Genomic DNA, 18,682 nt, shown 5'->3' with positions numbered 1-18,682 from the left:
ACCGCAGGACTCGGGGAGGGGAGACGGGACGCGCTTCCGGCGGAGGCAGCTTCCGCTTCCGGCTGGCGCCCCGGGGGCGGTGCTGGGTGGGAGTGCGGCAAGGGGGCAGCCGAGGGGGGCCCGCGGGGAAGTGCGAGGCGGGAAGCGGCGCCCGAAGAACCGGCGGCGGCGGCGGCCGGGAAAGTCGGCGAGCTTCGGAGAAAAACCCGGGAGGTCTCGGGTCGTGCTTTCCCGGCGTGCGTGTGTATTTTTTTTTTTGGGGGGGGGGTTGGGGCTCCGCGTCCAGCGGCTGGGGAGGGGCTGGGAGGGGCCGGTGGGAGAAGCCCCTCCGCGGTTGAGGCGGAGATCGGGGGATGAAGCTGCCGCCCACCCTGGCCAAGCGGAGCCCTCGGGGCTGAAGAAGCTTCTCGGTCGGCCGGACCCCCGAGCGCTGCGACAGAGCCTGGAAGCCCCCTTTGAAAGGTCGGCCGTCTGGAAAGACCCCCCCCCCAAAACAGCAGGTGACGTCATCGTGCAGAGGTTGAACACGGGGGAGGCGAAAGGGAGTCAGGCCGGGCAGCCCCTTTTCAACAACCTTCTCTAACAAAGACTGGTTAGAAACGAGTTGGTAGGTGACCTCTCACGAAAGGAGTCAAAGAGTCCATCATCAGAGCATCAGCCCAACTACAAGTCACCTTCTTGGCTGACTTAACTATCTAGCTGGGGCTAATGAACAGTGGCTAAGCTACCAACCGAGGAAAATATTTGTAGCTCAGGATTGAAATGTCGGGGGTCTTTGGTGCCCTCTGAGTTGTTTTCTTGTTGACATGTCATTACCCAACTAGGTAACATCATCATTGCTAAGTAAACTCATTGCATATGATAGCACAAGACAGCCATAGGCGCTTCTTCTGCACCTGCCTAGAGTCCAGGTTAAAGCAGTTCTTTTGTATTTACTATGTTTACCTTTTTGTGTGTTTTATTTTGGTTTGTATTGTTAGGCAACCAGAATTGCTTTCTCTTCCTGTAAATGAATAAACAGACTTTTTTTTTCCTCCGTGCTATGCATGGCAAATTTTTCATGGGCTCCACATTCATCTGCACTAATGCCAACCGTAAGTTGCCCTGGGCATCTGACTGCTGGGACATATGCATAACATACAAACATCTTGGCGTGAGTTATAGGTAGTCCTTGAGTTAATGACTGTAATGAAGCCTAGCCATGACAGTCGTAACCCAGGAGGACATTAACTGAATCAGGTTAAGTGAATGAATTCCCATCCCTGCTGCCCCCGTGCATTCATTAATCAAATCACTCTCCAAAGCACCTGAAGGCAGGACAAGGAGCAATGGATGGAAACCAACCAAGGAAAGAAGCAACCTAGAACTAAGGAGAAATTTCCTGACAGTGAGAACAATTAACCAGTGGAACTCCTTGCCTCCAGAAGCTGTGAATGCTCCAACACTGGAAGTTTTTAAGAAGAGACTGGACAGCCATTTGTCTGAAATGGTGTAGGGTTTCCTGCCTGAGCAAGGGGTTGGACTAGATGACCTCTGAGGTCCCTTCCAACTTTATTATTATTAAATGCACAGGTTAAGTGCACATGGGGTACCTCAAGGGGTTGGGAAGACAATGTTGCCCTGGTGCAGAAACTAGCACCTGCCTCCAAACAGCCAAGGCCTCCCTCCAGCTTGCTTAGATATCTAATACTCCACTTCCCACCCCTTGGGGTTCTACATCTGCTTGGGACTTCTTTGCATCAGCCTCCTGGCATCAATTGTTCACTTTCAAAGATCTACAGAGCTCAAGATGTCGGAGTAGGAAAGAAGAAGCGGCTAGGCCATGTGGCAGAAAAGTCGCCGTTTTTTCTCACGTTGTGAAACTAGTGGAGTTAATGGTGGGGAAGGGGAGGCATGCAGCTATTGGTAAACCTTTCTTTCGTAAGTACTTGGAGGGGTATGTGTCATAACTTTGGATCAACATCCTGAATTTCCTGGGGTTGCGAAGAATGGGGAGAAGCTGTAAGCAGGGGACAAGGCCTGGGATTAGTAAGGCAGTTTGACCTTAACTGTGATTTTTAACAACTTTCAGGATCAAGCTGAGCCACTCACTGCTGTGTGCACAGTGGCCGCAGTAAAATCTGGGGTCTCAAGACTGAGGCTCTCCAACCTTAAGTATGCTCAAGTACACTGAGAATCCAGCCCATTCAGTGATGGCACCAAGCAAAAGTCCCATTCTGATCCCTTTTCTGCCCCTTCATGTGAGGAGGGCATGCTTTGGGCATGGGGTCTTGGCACCAGAGAGGCTTTCCAAGGGATGAGCAAGCAGATGGGGGAGATACTCTTGGGGATCTGTGAGTGGAGAAGACCTTAGACCTGGCCAGGGCATAGACATGTCACTCCTAAGAGCAAACACCAGCAGTGGGTTTGTTGGGCAAGGTCACAGGAGCAAGGAAAAGGGAAAGACAACAGCTTCTTTTGGAGGTCCACATAAGACAGACATGTCAAACACAAGGCCCGGGGGCCAGATCCGGCCCGCAAAGTGGTTTATTGTGGCCCGTGAAGCCATCCTGGAAACAGTGAGGGAACGGCCCCCACTGCCTTGGCCCTGGCCCAGAGACCCTCCTTCTGCCAGGGACCCTCAGATCTGTCCCACTCCTGCCCAGGCTCCCATAGGCACCCTTGATGCGAACCATGTAGAGCTGGCCATGCTCACCCAGTAGGCCATACGCACTCTAGCCACACCCACCTAGTAGGCCATGCCCACCCGGCCCCTTGAGGGCAACCGCAATGCTGATGTGGCCCTCAATGAAATTGAGTTTGACACCCCTGACATAAGAGGGTGTAAGTAGCCTTTTTATTTTTTGAATACTGGTGCCCAGAACTGGACATGATATTCCAACTAGGACACAACTGCATTCCAAGGTTAGGATGCTACGACCCAGTTAACAGCATTTGCCCTTTTTTGCATTATATGTTGACTATGTATTTAATGTGTGCATAAGGACACCCTTTTCCCTTGCACACGCAATGCTACCAAGCCAAATCTACCCCAACCAGTATTCCCATATTCATGTCTTACAATTTCCCAGCCAGATGCAGAATTTGGAATCATTTTGAATCTTCACTCTTTCTTCTCATATTTACTGTGAGTTGTGGTGCGGGGGGGGGGGCACGAAGGGAGGCTCAGACAATCTCAATGTATACATGCTTGTACTTTGACAATAAAGGTTCATTCATTCATTCATTTTTAGCCACTTTAGTCATTGTTGTAAACGCCCCCTGAAGTCACTCACTGATGTCATTAATAAAAAGAAACGTCTAGGTGACCCCCTCCTTCCAACCAGGGAGGAGCCAAAAATAAGCAGGCTTGGGTGTAAAACCATCCAAGTTTAGAATAGAATAGAGCTGGAAGGGACCTTGGAGGTCTTCTAGTCCAGCCCCCTGCTCAAGCTGAAGAAACTTTACTATTTCAGACAAGTGACTGTCCAGTCTCTTCTTAAAAAATCTCCAGCGATGGAGCACCCATGATTTCTGTTCCACTGGTTAATTGTCCTCACTGTCAGGAAGTTTCTCCTTAATTCCAGGTTGCTTCTCCCTTTGATCAGTTTCCAACCAACCAGTTCCATGGACTACCAGAGGCTGAAAGCTTTGCTGAGCTCCAGGCACCCGGTTTATGGCAATCCGGAGCTGGGAACTATTGAAAGAGATGAGGCTAATCTGCTATGATTTGTTTGTGGGCAATCCTTGCTGGCTCCTGTGAACTAGAATGTTATCTATCCAAGTGCTCTCAAAGACACTGCTTGATGATTGGTTCAAAGGCTCTTTCTGATGTCCCACAAATTTCAGCACATTCTGGCTTTAGCTTTTATGTCATAATTCCTAGTTTCTGGAGACTGTAGTGTATTCTTCTTTGCTTACATCCCCCTTTTCCCACTTCTTGAACATGCCTCTGTGTTTCTTCAGCATTTCAGAGGGCTTTTATTCCTTGGGGAATTATGACTCTGCCTTCAGAATTTCTTTTGGTGGGATTTCTCTTCCTTGTTGGCCTATTTTCCCCATGAGGATTTGAAACCATTGGGTGCAACATGACTGGATTCATCAAAAATCTGCTCTTCCAGCACTTCATCTGACTCTTCTCAGAATGTGACAAATTCCAAAGTAGCAGTCACTTCCGCATCTACATCCTGTTGGTGAAGATTAGGTTAACAGACCCCATTGTTCCTTCTGTTACTTTTTTGACAAATGATGTTTTCAGGAAGAGGACATATTGGACTTCTGGCTCTTGGCATAGTTAATCCCTACCCTCTTGGGAAGAACAACACAGGCCTCACCTGCCCAGATACCTCTGAATAAAGCTTCTGCAATGGTATCTTCTTTCCCCATGTTCTTATGGAAGGAAAAGTCCCTCTCTCTCTCTCTCTCTCTCTCTCTCACACACACACACACACACACACGCTCTAGACTCCCTTCTCCTTGTTTACTCCATTCAGTGTTATTCTGCATGCTCTTCTGATAATCAGATTTCTGCTAAAGCATTCTCCCGAGCCTTACTACTCCTTACCTTTCCCCTTTGTATGCAGCAATGGCTTTCTTCCTACCTAGCAAATATTTTTTTTTATTGAAAAGTTTTATCATACATTTTATCTTTAACAATCCCCCCTACCCCTCCCCTATCCCTCCCTCCCTACCCCTCCCCCCCTACCCCCCCCCGACTTCCCAGAGCTAAGTACAAGGTATAAAAAACCAAAAAAAAACCCAATCATAAACATCCATATGCTAAAAACCATAACCTCTGAGATCTATCTATCTCTACCTCATATAGGATAACTGAACCAAGAGGTGAGGGAGGAACCCTTGCAGGGTCGAGCCGAGGAATTCGGTCAATATCTGCTGGATAAAATTGCTCGGATTCGAACCGGCCTGGACTCCAACTGGGCTGAGCTGGAAGAACAAGACATGGACAGTCTTGTCGACGTCATCTGGGAGGAATTTGATCCTGTGACTCCTAAGGAAGTGGACAGGATTATGAGGAGGTTGAGCTCCTCCACATGCTTACTGGACCCGTGCCCTTCCTGGCTGGCTTATGCAGCTCGAGAGGGGACACGAGGCTGGTTCCTGGCGGTCATCTCTGCTTCTCTGAGTGAGGGTCACTTCCCCACCGCCTTGAAGGAGGCGGTGGTGAGACCTCTCCTCAAGAAGCCCACCTTGGACCCATCCTCTTTGAATAACTTTCGTCCACTCTCCAATCTTCGCTTCCTTGTGAAGGTTGTTGAGAGCGTGGTGGCGCACCAACTTCCTCAGATCCTGGATGAAGCGGTTTATCTAGACCCGAGCCAATCGGGCTTCAGGCCGGGCTACAGCACGGAGACGGCATTGGTCGCTCTGATGAATGATCTCTGGAGAGCCCGGGACAGGGGCCATTCCTCTGTCCTAGTCTTATTAGACCTCTCGGCGGCTTTCGATACCATCGACCATGGTATCTTGCTGCGACGCCTCAGGGGACTGGGAGTGGGAGGCACGGTTCTGCGTTGGTTCTCCTCCTTTCTCCAGGGTCGCTCGCAGTCGGTGCTGGCAGGGGGACAGAGGTCGACCCCGAGGCCTCTCGCTTGCAGAGTCCCCCAGGGGTCGGTCCTCTCCTGTTCAACATCTACATGAAACCGCTGGGTGAGATCATTCGTGGTTTTGGAGTAGGGTACCATCAGTATGCTGATGACACCCAGCTTTTCATCTCAACTCCAAACAACATCAGTGATGCCCTCGACGTAATGTCCCGCTGCCTGAAAGCGGTCAGGGAATGGATGGGGAGGAACAGGCTTCAACTGAACCCGGACAAGACTGAATGGCTGTACGTACCGGCAAGCCAGGATACTCAGAACATCCTATCCCTTAACATCGGGGATAAGTTACTAACCCCTGTTGATAGGGCCCGCAACCTGGGTGTCCTCCTAGACTCGCAGCTCTCCCTGGAAGATCACATAGGAGCTGTGACCAAGGGGGCCTTCTCCCGGGTTCGACTAGTTCGCCAACTACGGCCTTATCTGGACCTGGATGCCTTACGTACAGTCACCCATGCCCTTGTGACCTCTCGCCTAGACTACTGTAACGCTCTCTACATGGGGCTGCCCTTGAGATCCACTCGGAAGTTTCAACTGGTGCAAAGTGCAGCGGCACGGACACTCTTGGGAGCCTCCCGATACTCCCATATCACACCTCTCCTCCGTGCGCTGCACTGGCTTCCAGTTGCCTTCCGTGTGAAGTTCAAGGTGCTAACAATGACATACAAAGCCCTACATGGCATGGGTCCGGACTACCTACGGGAGCACCTTCTGCCAATGTCAGCACCCCACCGTCCTGTGCGCTCCCACAGAGAGGGCCTCCTCAGGGTGCCACCGCTCAAGGAATGTCGGCTGGTGGCCCCCAGGGGGAGGGCATTCTCAGTGGGTGCGCCAGCCCTCTGGAACTGCTTGCCAACCGAAATCCGGATGGCCCCCGACCTCCGCACCTTCCGGCGCGACTTAAAAACTTACCTGTTCCAGCAGTCCGGCCTGGCCTGATAGCTCTAATTGGGGTCCCAGTTTGTTTTTACTATTGTTTTCACTATTGTTCAATCTGTATACCTACCTTACTCTGTACACCGCCCCGAGTCCCTCGGGAGAAGGGCGGTTTATAAAAACAAATAAATAAATAAATAAATAAATAAAATAAACTACAAACACTATTAATATAAGATATATAAAAAAGAGAAAAAAGAAAAAAAAGGAAGAAAAGAAAAGGAAGACTTATTCAAATGCTACATGAAACTTCTTAGTCCCATATTTGTTCTGGATATACTCAATCCATTTTCTCCACTCCATAACATAACGTTCTTGTGAGTGATCTTTCAAATAAGCCGAGATCTTTGCCATCTCTGCCAGGTCAGAAACCTTCAAAGTCCATTCTTCTATAGTTGACAGTTCCTCCTTCTTCCAGTATTGACCTACTAAGAGTCTTGCTGCCGTAATTAAATTCAACATCAACTTAGTGTCCACAACCGAAGCATCTGTAATTATTCCCAACAAAAAAAATTGCGGACAAAACTTTATCCTTTGCTTAAAAATCTTCTGCATATTCCACCAAATTTTTATCCAAAAAGCCTTAACCTTTTTACAAGTCCACCATATATGGAAATATGTTGCATCTTCTTCACCACACCTCCAGCATTTAGGCTGATAGTTCGGATACATACTTGCCAGCTTTTTAGGATCTAAATGCCATCTATAAAACATTTTATAAAAATTTTCTCTTAGATTTTGAGCTTGTGTGAATTTTACGTTCCTCACCCAAATCCTTTCCCATGTGTCCATTGTAATAACTTCTTGGATGTTTTGGGCCCATTTAATCATACAATCCTTAACGAGTTCTATTTCTGAGTCAATTTCTATCAAAGCAAGATATATCCATTTAATATGTGCTGGACCCTGATTTCTGATTTGCCTTATCAGATTTTCGTCAGTCATTGTAAAACCATTTTTCTGATCTTCTTTCCACCTGGCCCGTAGCTGAATATATTGAAACCAAGTCTGAACAATCTTCTCATCTCGCAAGAGACTATATGGTTTCAAACACCAGACATTTCTTTCCAAGCTTAAAATCTCCTTGTACGTAGTCACATCATGTTTAAAACCAACATTTATATTTTCTATTGCGTGTTTTGGGATTGCCCACAATGGTATCTTACAATCTAATTTATGTCTGTACTTCTTCCAAACTCTCAACAATGCCTGTCTTAAAATATGCACTCTAAAGACATTATCTACCTTCTTATCATACAACAAATATGCATGCCAGCCAAACAAGTTGTGGCCCTCAAGATTTAATAATCTCTCTTGTGTCAAATTGATCCAATCACTTATTCCTGCTAACGCAGCAGCTTCATAATATAATTTAAGATTAGGCATTTTAAGACCACCTCCTACCTAGCAAATATTGTACGCATGCTGAACAAGTTGCACAATTTGTAGGTAAAATGAGGACCCAGATTGTTGGGGGCAACTAAGCTGACTTTGTAATAATGCCGCTTGGGGGTGTGTGTGAAAGCCCTAATAAGCAGGCATATACATAGAATGAAGGCTACTGCTAAGCTTGTAAGCCGCCCTGAGTCTTCGGAGAAGGGCGGGATATAAATGGAATTAAAATAAAATAAAATTTCTACGTAGACAGATCACATCTGTATTTTAAATTTAATAATCCCGCTTATGTTTATGGCCTTGCTGGGTTTTGGGTTTTTTTGAGGTTCTCACAGCAATCACATCACTTTTTTCTTGGGTGGTAGAATCTCTTTGAATTCAGTTCTTTCACTCAGTTGTCAAGAATAATCTGCACAAGAGACAAATTCCTTGTGTGTCTAATCATACTTACCCAATAAAGTATTCCATTCTGTCATCAAATTGGGACATGGCAGAATCAAGAACATCTGTGTTACTTTATCAAGTCAACAGAATAATAGAATTTAAAGAGAACTACTAGTCCAGGGGTGTCAAACTTGCAAGTCACGTGACGTCGTGACGTATCACAATTTTTTTCCATTGGGGTGGGCATGGTTTTGCCATGACGCATCCGGCCTGCGGGCTGGCAGTTTGACACCCCTGTTCTAGTCCAACCCTTGCTCAAGCAGAAGACCCTATACAATTTTAGACAAATTGCTGTCCAGTTTTTTTAAAAGCCGCCAGTGATGGGGCACCCACAACTTTCAAAGGCTTATTCCACTGGTTAATTGGTTCTCTCCTTGAATAGTTTCCATCGTTTCTTGTCCTGTGTTCTGGTACTTTGGAAAATAGTTTTAGTTAGTTTAGTTTTATTAAATTTTTATACCGCCCTTCTCCCTAGGGACTCAGGGCGGTGAACAGGGCAAATGATAAAAGTACAAAACTACAAAAGTTAAAATAGAATTAAATTAATGCCCAAGATAAAACAATAAAATATACAAATATTTAAAAACCCAAATTAACTCCCCATCAGGCCAGGCCAGCTTGTTCAAACAGGTGGGTCTTTAACCCGCGCCGGAAGGAGCGGAGATCCGGTGCCATCCGGAGCTCCACCGGCAGTTGATTCCATAAGGCCGGGGCGCCCACAGAGAAGGCCCTCCCCCTGGGGGCCACCAGCCGGCATTCTCTGACTGGAGGCACCCTGAGGAGGCCCTCTTTGTGGGAACGCACAGGGCGGAGGGGGGTTGACGCCAGCAGCAGGTGGTCCCCGAGGTATTCCGGACCCATGCCATGTAGGGACTTAAAAACCATCACTAAGACCTTGAACCTCACCCGGAAGACAACTGGTAACCAATGTAGCTCGCGGAGCAAAGGTGTAACATGGGAGTACCGGGAAACTCCCAAGACAACTCTCGCGGCCGCATTCTGTACCAGTTGGAGCCTCCGAGTGGTCTTCAAAGGAAGCCCCATGTAGAGAGCATTACAGTAGTCAAGGCGAGAGGTCACGAGCGCATGAGTGACCGTACACAGGGCATCCCGGTCCAGATAGGGCCGCAACTGGCGCACCAGGCAAACCTGGGCGAAAGCCCCCCTAGTCACAGCTGCTACATGATCTTCCAAGGTAAGTCGTGAATCTAGGAGGACTCCCAAGTTGCGAGCCCTATCCACGGGGGGTAACAGCTCACCCCCCATAGAAAGAGATGGAACAATTTGAATGTCCTGGGATGCCGGAATGTACAGCCACTCAGTCTTGTCCGGGTTGAGTTGAAGTCTGTTCCTCCCCATCCAGACCCGAACCGCCTCCAGGCAACGGGACATCACAGCGAGGGCATCACTGGGGTGGTTTGGGGTAGAAATAAAAAAATAAAAATAAAAATAGGTTGAGCCCCTCTTCTGTGGCAGCCCCTTAAAATATTGGAACACTGCTATGATGTAGCCCTTAGTCCATCTAATGCCCAGTGTTATGTCGCCCATTGTCTAGTGTCTAAAAGAGTAGGGGAGACACTAGGGGCCAGTGTTCAAGACTTTTTGGAGATCTTTCTGCAATTTAAGCCTATCTTCTGGGGCCGTTTTTCTTGCCAGTTTAGTGTTGTCTGCAAATCTGATGAGTTCCCCTTCTATTCCCTCATTTAAATCATATAAAGATATTGACAAGTACTGGGCCTAAAATGAAACCTTGGGGTACCCCACTGCTAATATTTCTCCATGTAAATGTAGTTCCATTAAAATGGTGATGCTGTCTATTCTACACCAGTTTAGTTTACCAAAGTACATTGTAGTCCACTTTGTCAAATGCCTTACTGTAATTCAAGTATATTATGTCCACTGCATTTTGCTGGTCCACTAATGTAGTCACTTAACAAGGGCCTAAAGGGAGAGCAGGAAAAGCAGAAATAAAGCTAAAAACAGGGAGATGCAAGGCTGGGCACCGACTTTTAACACAGCCCTGAAATTAGTTTCTATTCATATTCTTTTGGCCTAGACACTGGAAGAGGTCTCTTTCCCATTTTCAGAGGATTGACATCTACAGCCAGCTATAATCAGTATACAAATACTGGTGGGCTTCTCTCAGCAACTTTCTGTTGGGGTAATTCCCCACAGTTCTGTTCCCTAGTAATTTCACCAACTAGCTAAGCACAGAGAACTTTCCAATCTTGCTTGATAAGTCATTAGCCTAGGAATTAGTCTTGCTGTGTCTAGCTGAAAAGCTCAACCTTGCTTGTGGCTTGGTCTGCACAATGCAGTACCCTTGTGGCTTTGCTGTTATGTCCTGGGGTGTGTGCGTGCTGCCCAAGTGGGTTTGTTGCAATCAAACAGGGAATCCAGAGCTGGTTCATATTCTGGAGTCATGCTCCTAGCAGTTAGGGCATTGCATCAGAACTGGAGAGGCAGGCAGCCCGCCTCAGCCACACTAGCTGTCAGTGATCCTCTCAGATCCATCCACTTTAGAGCCACACCAGTGTGGAACTTCACTGCATACATTTAATACTTCACTAGGAAATACTTCACGTAGCAAACTGTTTTGCACTTGATTATGAATTGTTTTGCACTCAGTATATTCTGGATTCAAATAGTCCTTCTTTAAGTGCAATACTCTCAAAGGAGTAGGCTCTCCAAATAGCCTACTCCCATACAATGAATTTATTTATTTATTTAATTGTCTTTTAAACGATTTCAGAAGGTAAAAGCACAACTAAGGGAGGCTGTCCTGATCACCAACTCTGTTTTCTTCCTCTCCCTGCCACTAATGAGCAAAAGTGTGGTGCTTTTGCTTTCTTTGAGAAAGATTCAGGTTTTCCAGACAGAACCCCACCCAACGGTGTCCATTGTTTTGACTTCATGGAGTAGTTACAGACTACCTGCCCGTTCCTCAGCAAAAAGAGGAAGCAGAAGCAACCAGCGCTGCCACTCTGGCTTAGCTCACTCAGCCCAGCACGGTTTTATCTCCAAAAAAGGCTCCGACAAGAGGCCGCTCTCAGTAGCCCCTTCTTAAAGGCCAAGCCAGCAACACTGCCACTCCAGCCATGAGGCTCCCGGGTCCCACCATCACACAGCAATTAGGGGTAGGGATGGGGGACAAGGGCTCATTTATTCATTCATTCCTCCAGATGTACAAAAAAAATTAGAAAACAACACCCCCCCTCCAGTCCAGGGCATCCATGGCAAATACAGCTAAGAGGCATGGGGCAGGTAAAGAAGTGGGACAGCAACCATCGCCTCTCTCTGCCCAAAGGGTTTTGCTTTCCAGCAACGAAGCTGCACCATGGAGCCCTGGCCTCCTTCCCAGAGCAGCCGCTGGGCTCTCCTCTGAACAAGGCGGCAGCCAAGGCTCTCACAGATCCTCTTTCGGCACCTTCTTCTTCTTCTTCGGCTTTTCGTCTTCTTGTAGGATTGGCGGATACGTGGCCTCCCTCTTCAGGTAGCTGACAAAGTCGCTCACCTCACGCCCCCCCTGGCAAGGAGAGAGAAGTGAGGCCAAGAGGCAGAGACACTAGTGAGGTGCAGGCCACCCTCTGCCCACTGTTTGTACCACCCACAATTCACAACTGTCCCCAACTTTTACCCTGTCTAGGAAGCCCAGCGCAACTCAACTCCACATCGCCGCAGTCACACTCCTCTCCCCTCCTCGTTGCCAAGGTGGAGTTGCCATCAACTTTTTCTGGCATGCTTTTAAAAGATTCTAACCTAGCCTATTGCTCTGGTATTTCAAGGTGGTTTCCCCTCCAAGGCTCAATCCAACCAGTCAAACTGCTGTTATTTCCGCTGCTGTAATTGTTATCCCATCTCTTTACCTAAAAAGTCCTTCTAGGAGAAAGAAGTCAGCAAAAGATCTGCTCACCTCGTATTTCTTTGGACTCTGCTTGCTACCGGCAGGAGAAAAGTAAATTGTGGGAAAGCTGCATCACAAAGAAAGATCCAGTTAGACATATTCAATCTTTTTTTGTAGCAACAGCAAACATAAATTTAACTGGTCCTCAAACCTCAACAAACCTATTATTCTCCACAATTGGCAAACAGGCCAAAAGGCATTTCTAAGAAAGCTCTTCTGCTAATATCACATGTAGTTCACCAGAAAAAGCAAACAGCCATTCCTACGGCTTCCTTACCCTTTGACTTCATACGGTAAAGGCACATCATTGGCTGTGGCATCCATCTTAGCTATAACAATGTGGGGGTCTTTGTTAAGCTGAAAAAAGATAACAAGCCAGTAATTAGGGAGGGCAAAACTCTCAGCCCAAGAAAATGGTGACCGAGATCAGAATTATGTGAAGTCAAAATCAAACAGGCCACATTATGTTTTAGCAAGAGAAGGAACCACCAATATTTCCCATTCTTGGGACTGCTGTACCCGGAAAGGAACTCCCACCAGTCACAAATAACTAAAATAACTTCTCCCAAGGGACCTTCAAGTTGATGCAACCTTTGCTTCCTTTCCCCTTACCTTCTCCCCCAGTTCCTTGTATTTGGGTTCAAGATTCTTGCAGTGGCCACACCACGGGGCGTAGAATTCTATAAGCACATCCTTACTCTCTGCATTTACGATTTCATCAAAATTTTCAGCCACAACTACCTAGAAACAAGGAGGTTTAAATAAAACATGCCACAACCATATTGAAAAAACCCAAATATGTCACGGGTAAAAGCAGAACAGCTGCTTTCTCCGATGCAACCATACCTGTCTCTCCCTGCAGCGTAGAAAGTATTGTCCAAGTTCACATTTGCACAATGGAGTAATATTACCAGCTCACCTCTTATCAAGGTGAATTTGCCCAGTTTCGGACAGCTGTTTATGCTAGCATATAAGTACTGTAAAATTTCGCATTCCCCTAACGCTTCTGTTTACTTACAGCCACTTAGCATTTGGAACCAAAGGAGAGCCATGAGAGTGCTGAATTAAGCACTGATGAGCAAAATTTTGAGTTTTTTGTTGTTATGGTGCACTTTTTTCCCTAAGGCCGCGTTGGTGAACCTATGGCACGGGTGCCACAGGCGGCACACCGAGCCCTCTGTGGGCATGCGCGCTGTTGCACCAGTCCTAGGCCTTCAGCTGGGCTCTATAAAACCTTTTCGCTTTAGGCCTCCGGCACCGTGTACAAAAAAAAAAGGCTCAATCAATTAATTTCAACTTCTCGTGGGATAAAAAGTTCTCGCAAAGTTGGAATTGATTGAAATTTTTAGTCCCACCCAGTCTGCTGTTACCACCGCAGCCATGCCCACCCAATGGGCCATGCCCACCCAATGGGCCACGCCCAAACGGCACCCGATGATACATAAGTGGGTTTTGGGTTGCAGTTTGGGCACTCGGTCTCTAAAAGGCTCGCCATCACTGCCCTAAGGGAATCACGACGCTATATTATTTCAGAAACATTACAACATCATCCATGTAAAATCTCTTCCCCAGTTACCATGGAGTTAATGAAGACTCTAGCCCCGCTCTCACCTTCACGGGACCATCATTGTTTTCTGGGATGGGCTCTGATTTCAGGTATCTTTTCAACTTTCCATCAAAATAATCCTGAAGGAATCTCTCCAAGGCTGTACCATCACGGCTGCAAATGGAGTAAGAATTGCTTCAGCCAGCGCAGACCCATTTGTCCTGCCGTCAAGAGCCACTAAGCGCAGGCATGTCAAACTGCCGGCCGGTGGGCAAGATGTGTCACACTGAAACCGCACCCACCCCATTGCCAGCAATGAGGAAAAAGTCGCGAGACATCACATAACGTCGCAGGTTTGACAGGCCTGCACTAAGGGAATAACACAGGCCTCTCCTTCAAAGCTCTTCCCAGAACAATTCAATGGAAACTTTGCCCTGCAGGAACTATTTCTATTTCGAAAGGGGAACTTCCAAAAAAGGGACAGAAGTGTGAGCTTACGAAAATTCCTCTTGCATGGCGAATTTCTCTCCTTTGACTGTTCTGATAGCAACAAGAGGGACCTCACTGGTAGAACCGTCCAGCCCAAACTCCGTGAGTTCATGGCCAAAAGTCTTTCGACTTGCAACAGCAAAATTGAGCTTGTGTCCAGCATCCAGGAAACTTCGAGCAACCTTCATCACTCTGCAGAAACAAGGCAACTGTTTTGTTATTGACGGCTCAAGGAAATCAGATGGCCACCCCATGCTATGAGGGCAAAAAACCACAACCAACTCCACAAGTGAACCCAGTGCAGTTTCAACTCCACACTTGCTGACGTGTGAATGTTTTGTTAACTGAGGAATGAATTCTACAATGAATGATCACATCTGCTGGAAACCTAATGCATTCACCAAAGTGGAAAACAAAATTAGAACATCTGTTTTCCAGCTAATATTGTTGAAATGCAATACTGCTAATAAAAGATTATAAAAAAAGTTATTTTCAAGGGAACCCCCTCTACTACAGAGTTATTTTCTAAGGGAACTTGTTCCTGAAGAAACAAGTCTTCTGACAGAATGAGGACAAGTCTATCGAAGCACCTACTTCAGCTGTCGTAGTTGGCGTTGCTTGTCAGCCATCTTAATCACTCCTGGGCTCAGAAAGCAAGTTTATATTGCCAACCAAGGGGAGGAGGAATGTTCACCTATTCATCATCCTGCCTTTAGTGCAAGAAAATCCTGGGACCAGTTGCTGATGGGCAGTATGTCTTCAAGGTTAACTGCCCAGCTCCTCTTTAGCCATTCTGCATCCTCTTTCCCCCCCACAAGTCTATTGCTGCTTCTTTACCTCATTCCCCACAAGTTAAATTTGGGAAGATCCATGTTTTAACAAAAAGTTTTCAGTGGCTTTGGCAAATTGGCTGCAGTGGAAACATAACTGGTGCAGATATGGCTTTCAATTTGTTTACCGTTTTTTCCGATATCAATTTCATTTGTAACAAAAACAGTTCATCCACCACAGAATCCTTGACAAAGAAATGGAAACTCACCTGTTGCGCCAGTAATTAGAGCCTTTGGGATTCTTTTCATAATCTATATCGTAATAAGCCACTAGAAGATCTTTTCCTTGGATCATTTCTTTATTGTCTTCAGTCATGTGTGGGCATAAACCAAAGCTGAAACAGAGAAACTCCCGTTTTTTAGTATGTGAATCCCATTCAGACAAAAGTACTTGCTATAGGAGAAAAATTACTACGCTCACATGTTCTCTTGAAGAAACTTCTTGATCTTGCCAGTTGTCATCTTTTCTTCTGTATATCGCACAGAACTGTCTTCAAACTTGTTTGCAAGGTGTTGGGGACGGAACAGGACGATGCCCCTGTGAAAAGGAGACTGGTGCATTTTGACTGTCAAACCCTATCAAGCAGCACCCCACAATGCATCCCTTTGGTTCACAAAAGAATTGGAAGGGACCTAAGAGATCAAGTGAAATCCCCTCCACATTGCAGGATTCATTGAACCATCCCCTACAGATGACCGACAGTTCCTCCACGACAGGGCTCCAGTTGCTGAGCAAGTCTCAGCTGCTTGAGCCAATTCCACAAGGAGAAGCAGGCAGCAAGCACATCAAGCTCTGACTTGCCTGCTCCTACAGGTGGATAAACAAAAACCAACCCCGAAGGGACTTGGCAATTTGTGTTGCTGTATAGACGTGACACACTGTTCACAGAAGGCTACTCAGAGCGAGGCTTAAGCATTCTAAAGAACGGTGTTATATATGTGACCCTTCAAGAACCAAAGATGATAATAAAAACTCATTCGCCTAAGTTAACTCAGCACTGTAAAGCTCTGCCCTTTACATTTTGAAAATGCGAGCAGCTTCTGAAGCCGCTTGGTTGGCAAGTCACACAAAAACAAGAACAAACTTCATAACCTTTATAACCGTGCATTTTTAAGCTGAATCAGGAAAATACCAACCACTGAACACTTACTCGCCATCTGGTTCATATTTTTTAATGAGGGCCTCATCACTGACATGCCCAAAGCGGTAATGATCCCGCAAATTGCTTGCTGCTTTCATGTACTCTGAATGCGCATCGCCAAACAGCTCCCTGAAGAATCCTGTAGTTCATAAGAAATAAATAGCTGTGTAAAAGAGGTCCAAGATAAATAATTTGCTTATGCCACCGAGACACTTTAAATTGATGACATAGGAGGAAAAGCAAACGTTTCCTTGTTTTCTTTTGGGGGGGGGACGGGGACAAAATGCACGATTGTTCTTTAAAATGACAAAACAAGAACTTCAAGTCTATCAAAGATTTACCATTTACCATCCCTCAACCTTGGCTGTTTGTGTTATAGATGAGAAATATTTGGTAAAACCAAAAGTTAGCATTTTATTGCTGAACTTTTAACAGTGTCACTTTCTGGGTTTGAGGTCCATGTGTATTTCACAAGGGGTTACTTTATGACTTAATCCACAAAGAACAACAAGCCACATGCAAAAATTGTCCCAGTCTTCAAATCCCACCCAAGGAACACAACCAACCCGTGGTTTTGATATTTTTATTGGGGAGTGTGCCTCGTCAATACTCTTGAACAGGTTGTCATCTAGAGGAGGAAGTCATATAAAGTAAACAGCAGCTTCAACGGGAAGGCAGAAGACAAGAAATACTTCAAACCAACTGGATATCAGGTTATCTGGGTTTTTTTTAATGCAACATAACTTGGGTTAGCAAATCATCCCATCCTAGGTTTACCTAATACATTCGTCCTGCCCCCAGACTACTTACCCACCACAGCAGCATCCTTTTCACTGATGAATTTCTCAAAGGCCTCAGGAGAAAGAGGAACGGAGGCAGGCCCAGCTTGTTTCTTTAGATGGCTCACAATTCCATCTTAGAAAAAAAACAACGTATAAATACAGGCCAATCTTCTTTAGAGAATCACTGACATGGTATAAAAGCTCCCAAAGGCTACAGGATCTGTGCATCAACCACTGTTTCAATCCCACATTCATTATGTTAACATAGGCAAATCTCTTACCCATCTACAGGTAGTCCTTGACTTACAAGTTCATTTAGTGGCCAAAGTTATGACAGGGAAAAAACTGACTTATGACCATTTTACACACAACAGTTGCAGCATCCCCAATGCCATGTGATCAAATGTGGCAGCTTACTAATATTTATGGTGGTTGCAGTGTCCCTCGATCCCCTTTTGCAATTTTCCGACAAGCAAAGGCAATGGGGAAGCCAGTTAACTATGTTATTAGCTAAAGAACTACACTTCGTGTAAGAATTGCGGTAAGGTTGTAAAATAAGGCCAACTCACTTAACAACAGAAACTTTGGGCTGTTATGATCGTAAGTCAAGGATTATCTGTACCGATAGGGCAGTTTTCAACACCAGCCCCATTGCAATAATCTAGCTGCAAGCTGAGAATCCAGATAGGCGCAATTCCAATCTGCAGCCGCCCTCCGGAGCATCCAGTGTGTCCAACGTGGACAGTCAAGGAAGGCTTCCCGCAAGGCCTCGGGGCCCGAAGCAATACGGAGCGGCAGACCCCTGGCCTAGAGCGGGGCGCCTTCTACAAGCGGCTGCTCACCGGCTGTCCTGGGCCCGTCGTAAGTGCCGGACTCCTCCCCGTTGCGGAAGATCTTCAGCGTCGGGTAGCCGCTCACGCCGTACTTGTTGCAGGTCTCCGAGTTGGCCGTGCAGTCGACCTAGCGGGGAGGGAGGGGAGCGCGTTGCCGTCCCGGCGCCCTGCCAAGGCCTCCGCCCGCCCCCCCGGCCCCCCGCCCGGACCCACCTTCGCCAGCGGGACGACGCCCTTCAGCCGCGTGGCCGCCGACTCGTACTCGGGCGCGAGGCGCTTGCAATGTCCGCACCTGCAAGGCGACGCCACCAGTCAGCCCAAGCCCATCCCCCCCGGCAGCCAATCCACGGCCGCCCGCGCGCCGCCGCAGCCACTCAGGAGAGGCCACGGCAACGAGGCCCCGCCCCCTGGCGCCCGGGCAGCCGCCGCCGCCGCCGCAGCGCCCGGCCCGCCGCGAAGACCCCGCCGGGCGGCCCCCCTCGCTTCCCTCCGCCGGAGCGCCCCGGCGGGCGGAGAGGCCCGGGGAAGGCGGCGCGGCCGTCCCGACCCACCAGGGCGCGTAGAACTCGACGAGGGCGACGTTGCGGTCGGCCAGGCCGCTGTCGAAGTCATCGTCGCTCAGCTCCAGCACGTCGGAGGCGCGGGCGGGCCAGGCCGCCACGGCGAGGAGCAGCGCGAGGAGCAGCGTCGCCATGAGGCCCAGCTGAGAGGACGGAGGAGCGCGGCGGCGGCTTTCGCTTTCCCCGGCGATCGCCTCAGCGCGGGGCTAAAGAGGAAGCGGAAG

The 18,682-nt window shown here is 47.6% G+C and overlaps 1 protein-coding gene across 1 annotated transcript; it reads right to left on the bottom strand.

The window, feature by feature from the left end:
• Window positions 1–11,516: 11,516 nt before the first annotated feature.
• Window positions 11,517–18,682, bottom strand: PDIA3 (protein disulfide isomerase family A member 3). The gene is made up of 13 exons (XM_083371671.1): window positions 18,450–18,682; window positions 18,112–18,190; window positions 17,908–18,025; window positions 17,094–17,198; window positions 16,293–16,422; window positions 15,563–15,679; window positions 15,351–15,476; window positions 14,321–14,503; window positions 13,888–13,996; window positions 12,889–13,017; window positions 12,554–12,633; window positions 12,286–12,343; window positions 11,517–11,898 (listed from the first exon to the last, which is right to left on the bottom strand). Exons 1-13 carry the CDS (start codon window positions 18,590–18,592, stop codon window positions 11,779–11,781), a joined length of 1,497 nt encoding a protein of 498 aa, XP_083227797.1. The 5' UTR covers window positions 18,593–18,682; the 3' UTR covers window positions 11,517–11,778.

This window comes from Vipera ursinii (assembly GCF_947247035.1).
Source record: "Vipera ursinii genome assembly, chromosome: 11".
In the NCBI taxonomy this organism is placed as follows: domain Eukaryota; kingdom Metazoa; phylum Chordata; class Lepidosauria; order Squamata; family Viperidae; genus Vipera; species Vipera ursinii.
This window is presented reverse-complemented; position numbering and strand designations above follow the sequence as displayed.

Excerpts from the sequence above, each read along its gene's own strand:
- PDIA3 (XM_083371671.1), bottom strand. The coding sequence starts at position 18,592 with ATGGCGACGCTGCTCCTCGCGCTGCTCCTCGCCGTGGCGGCCTGGCCC. Across the intron at positions 14,504-15,350 it reads TCTAATTACTGGCGCAACAG|AGTGATGAAGGTTGCTCGAA; the intron begins GTGAGTTTCCAT and ends TTGTTTCTGCAG. Across the intron at positions 11,899-12,285 it reads AGAGTCCAAAGAAATACGAG|GGGGGGCGTGAGGTGAGCGA; the intron begins GTGAGCAGATCT and ends TCTCCTTGCCAG.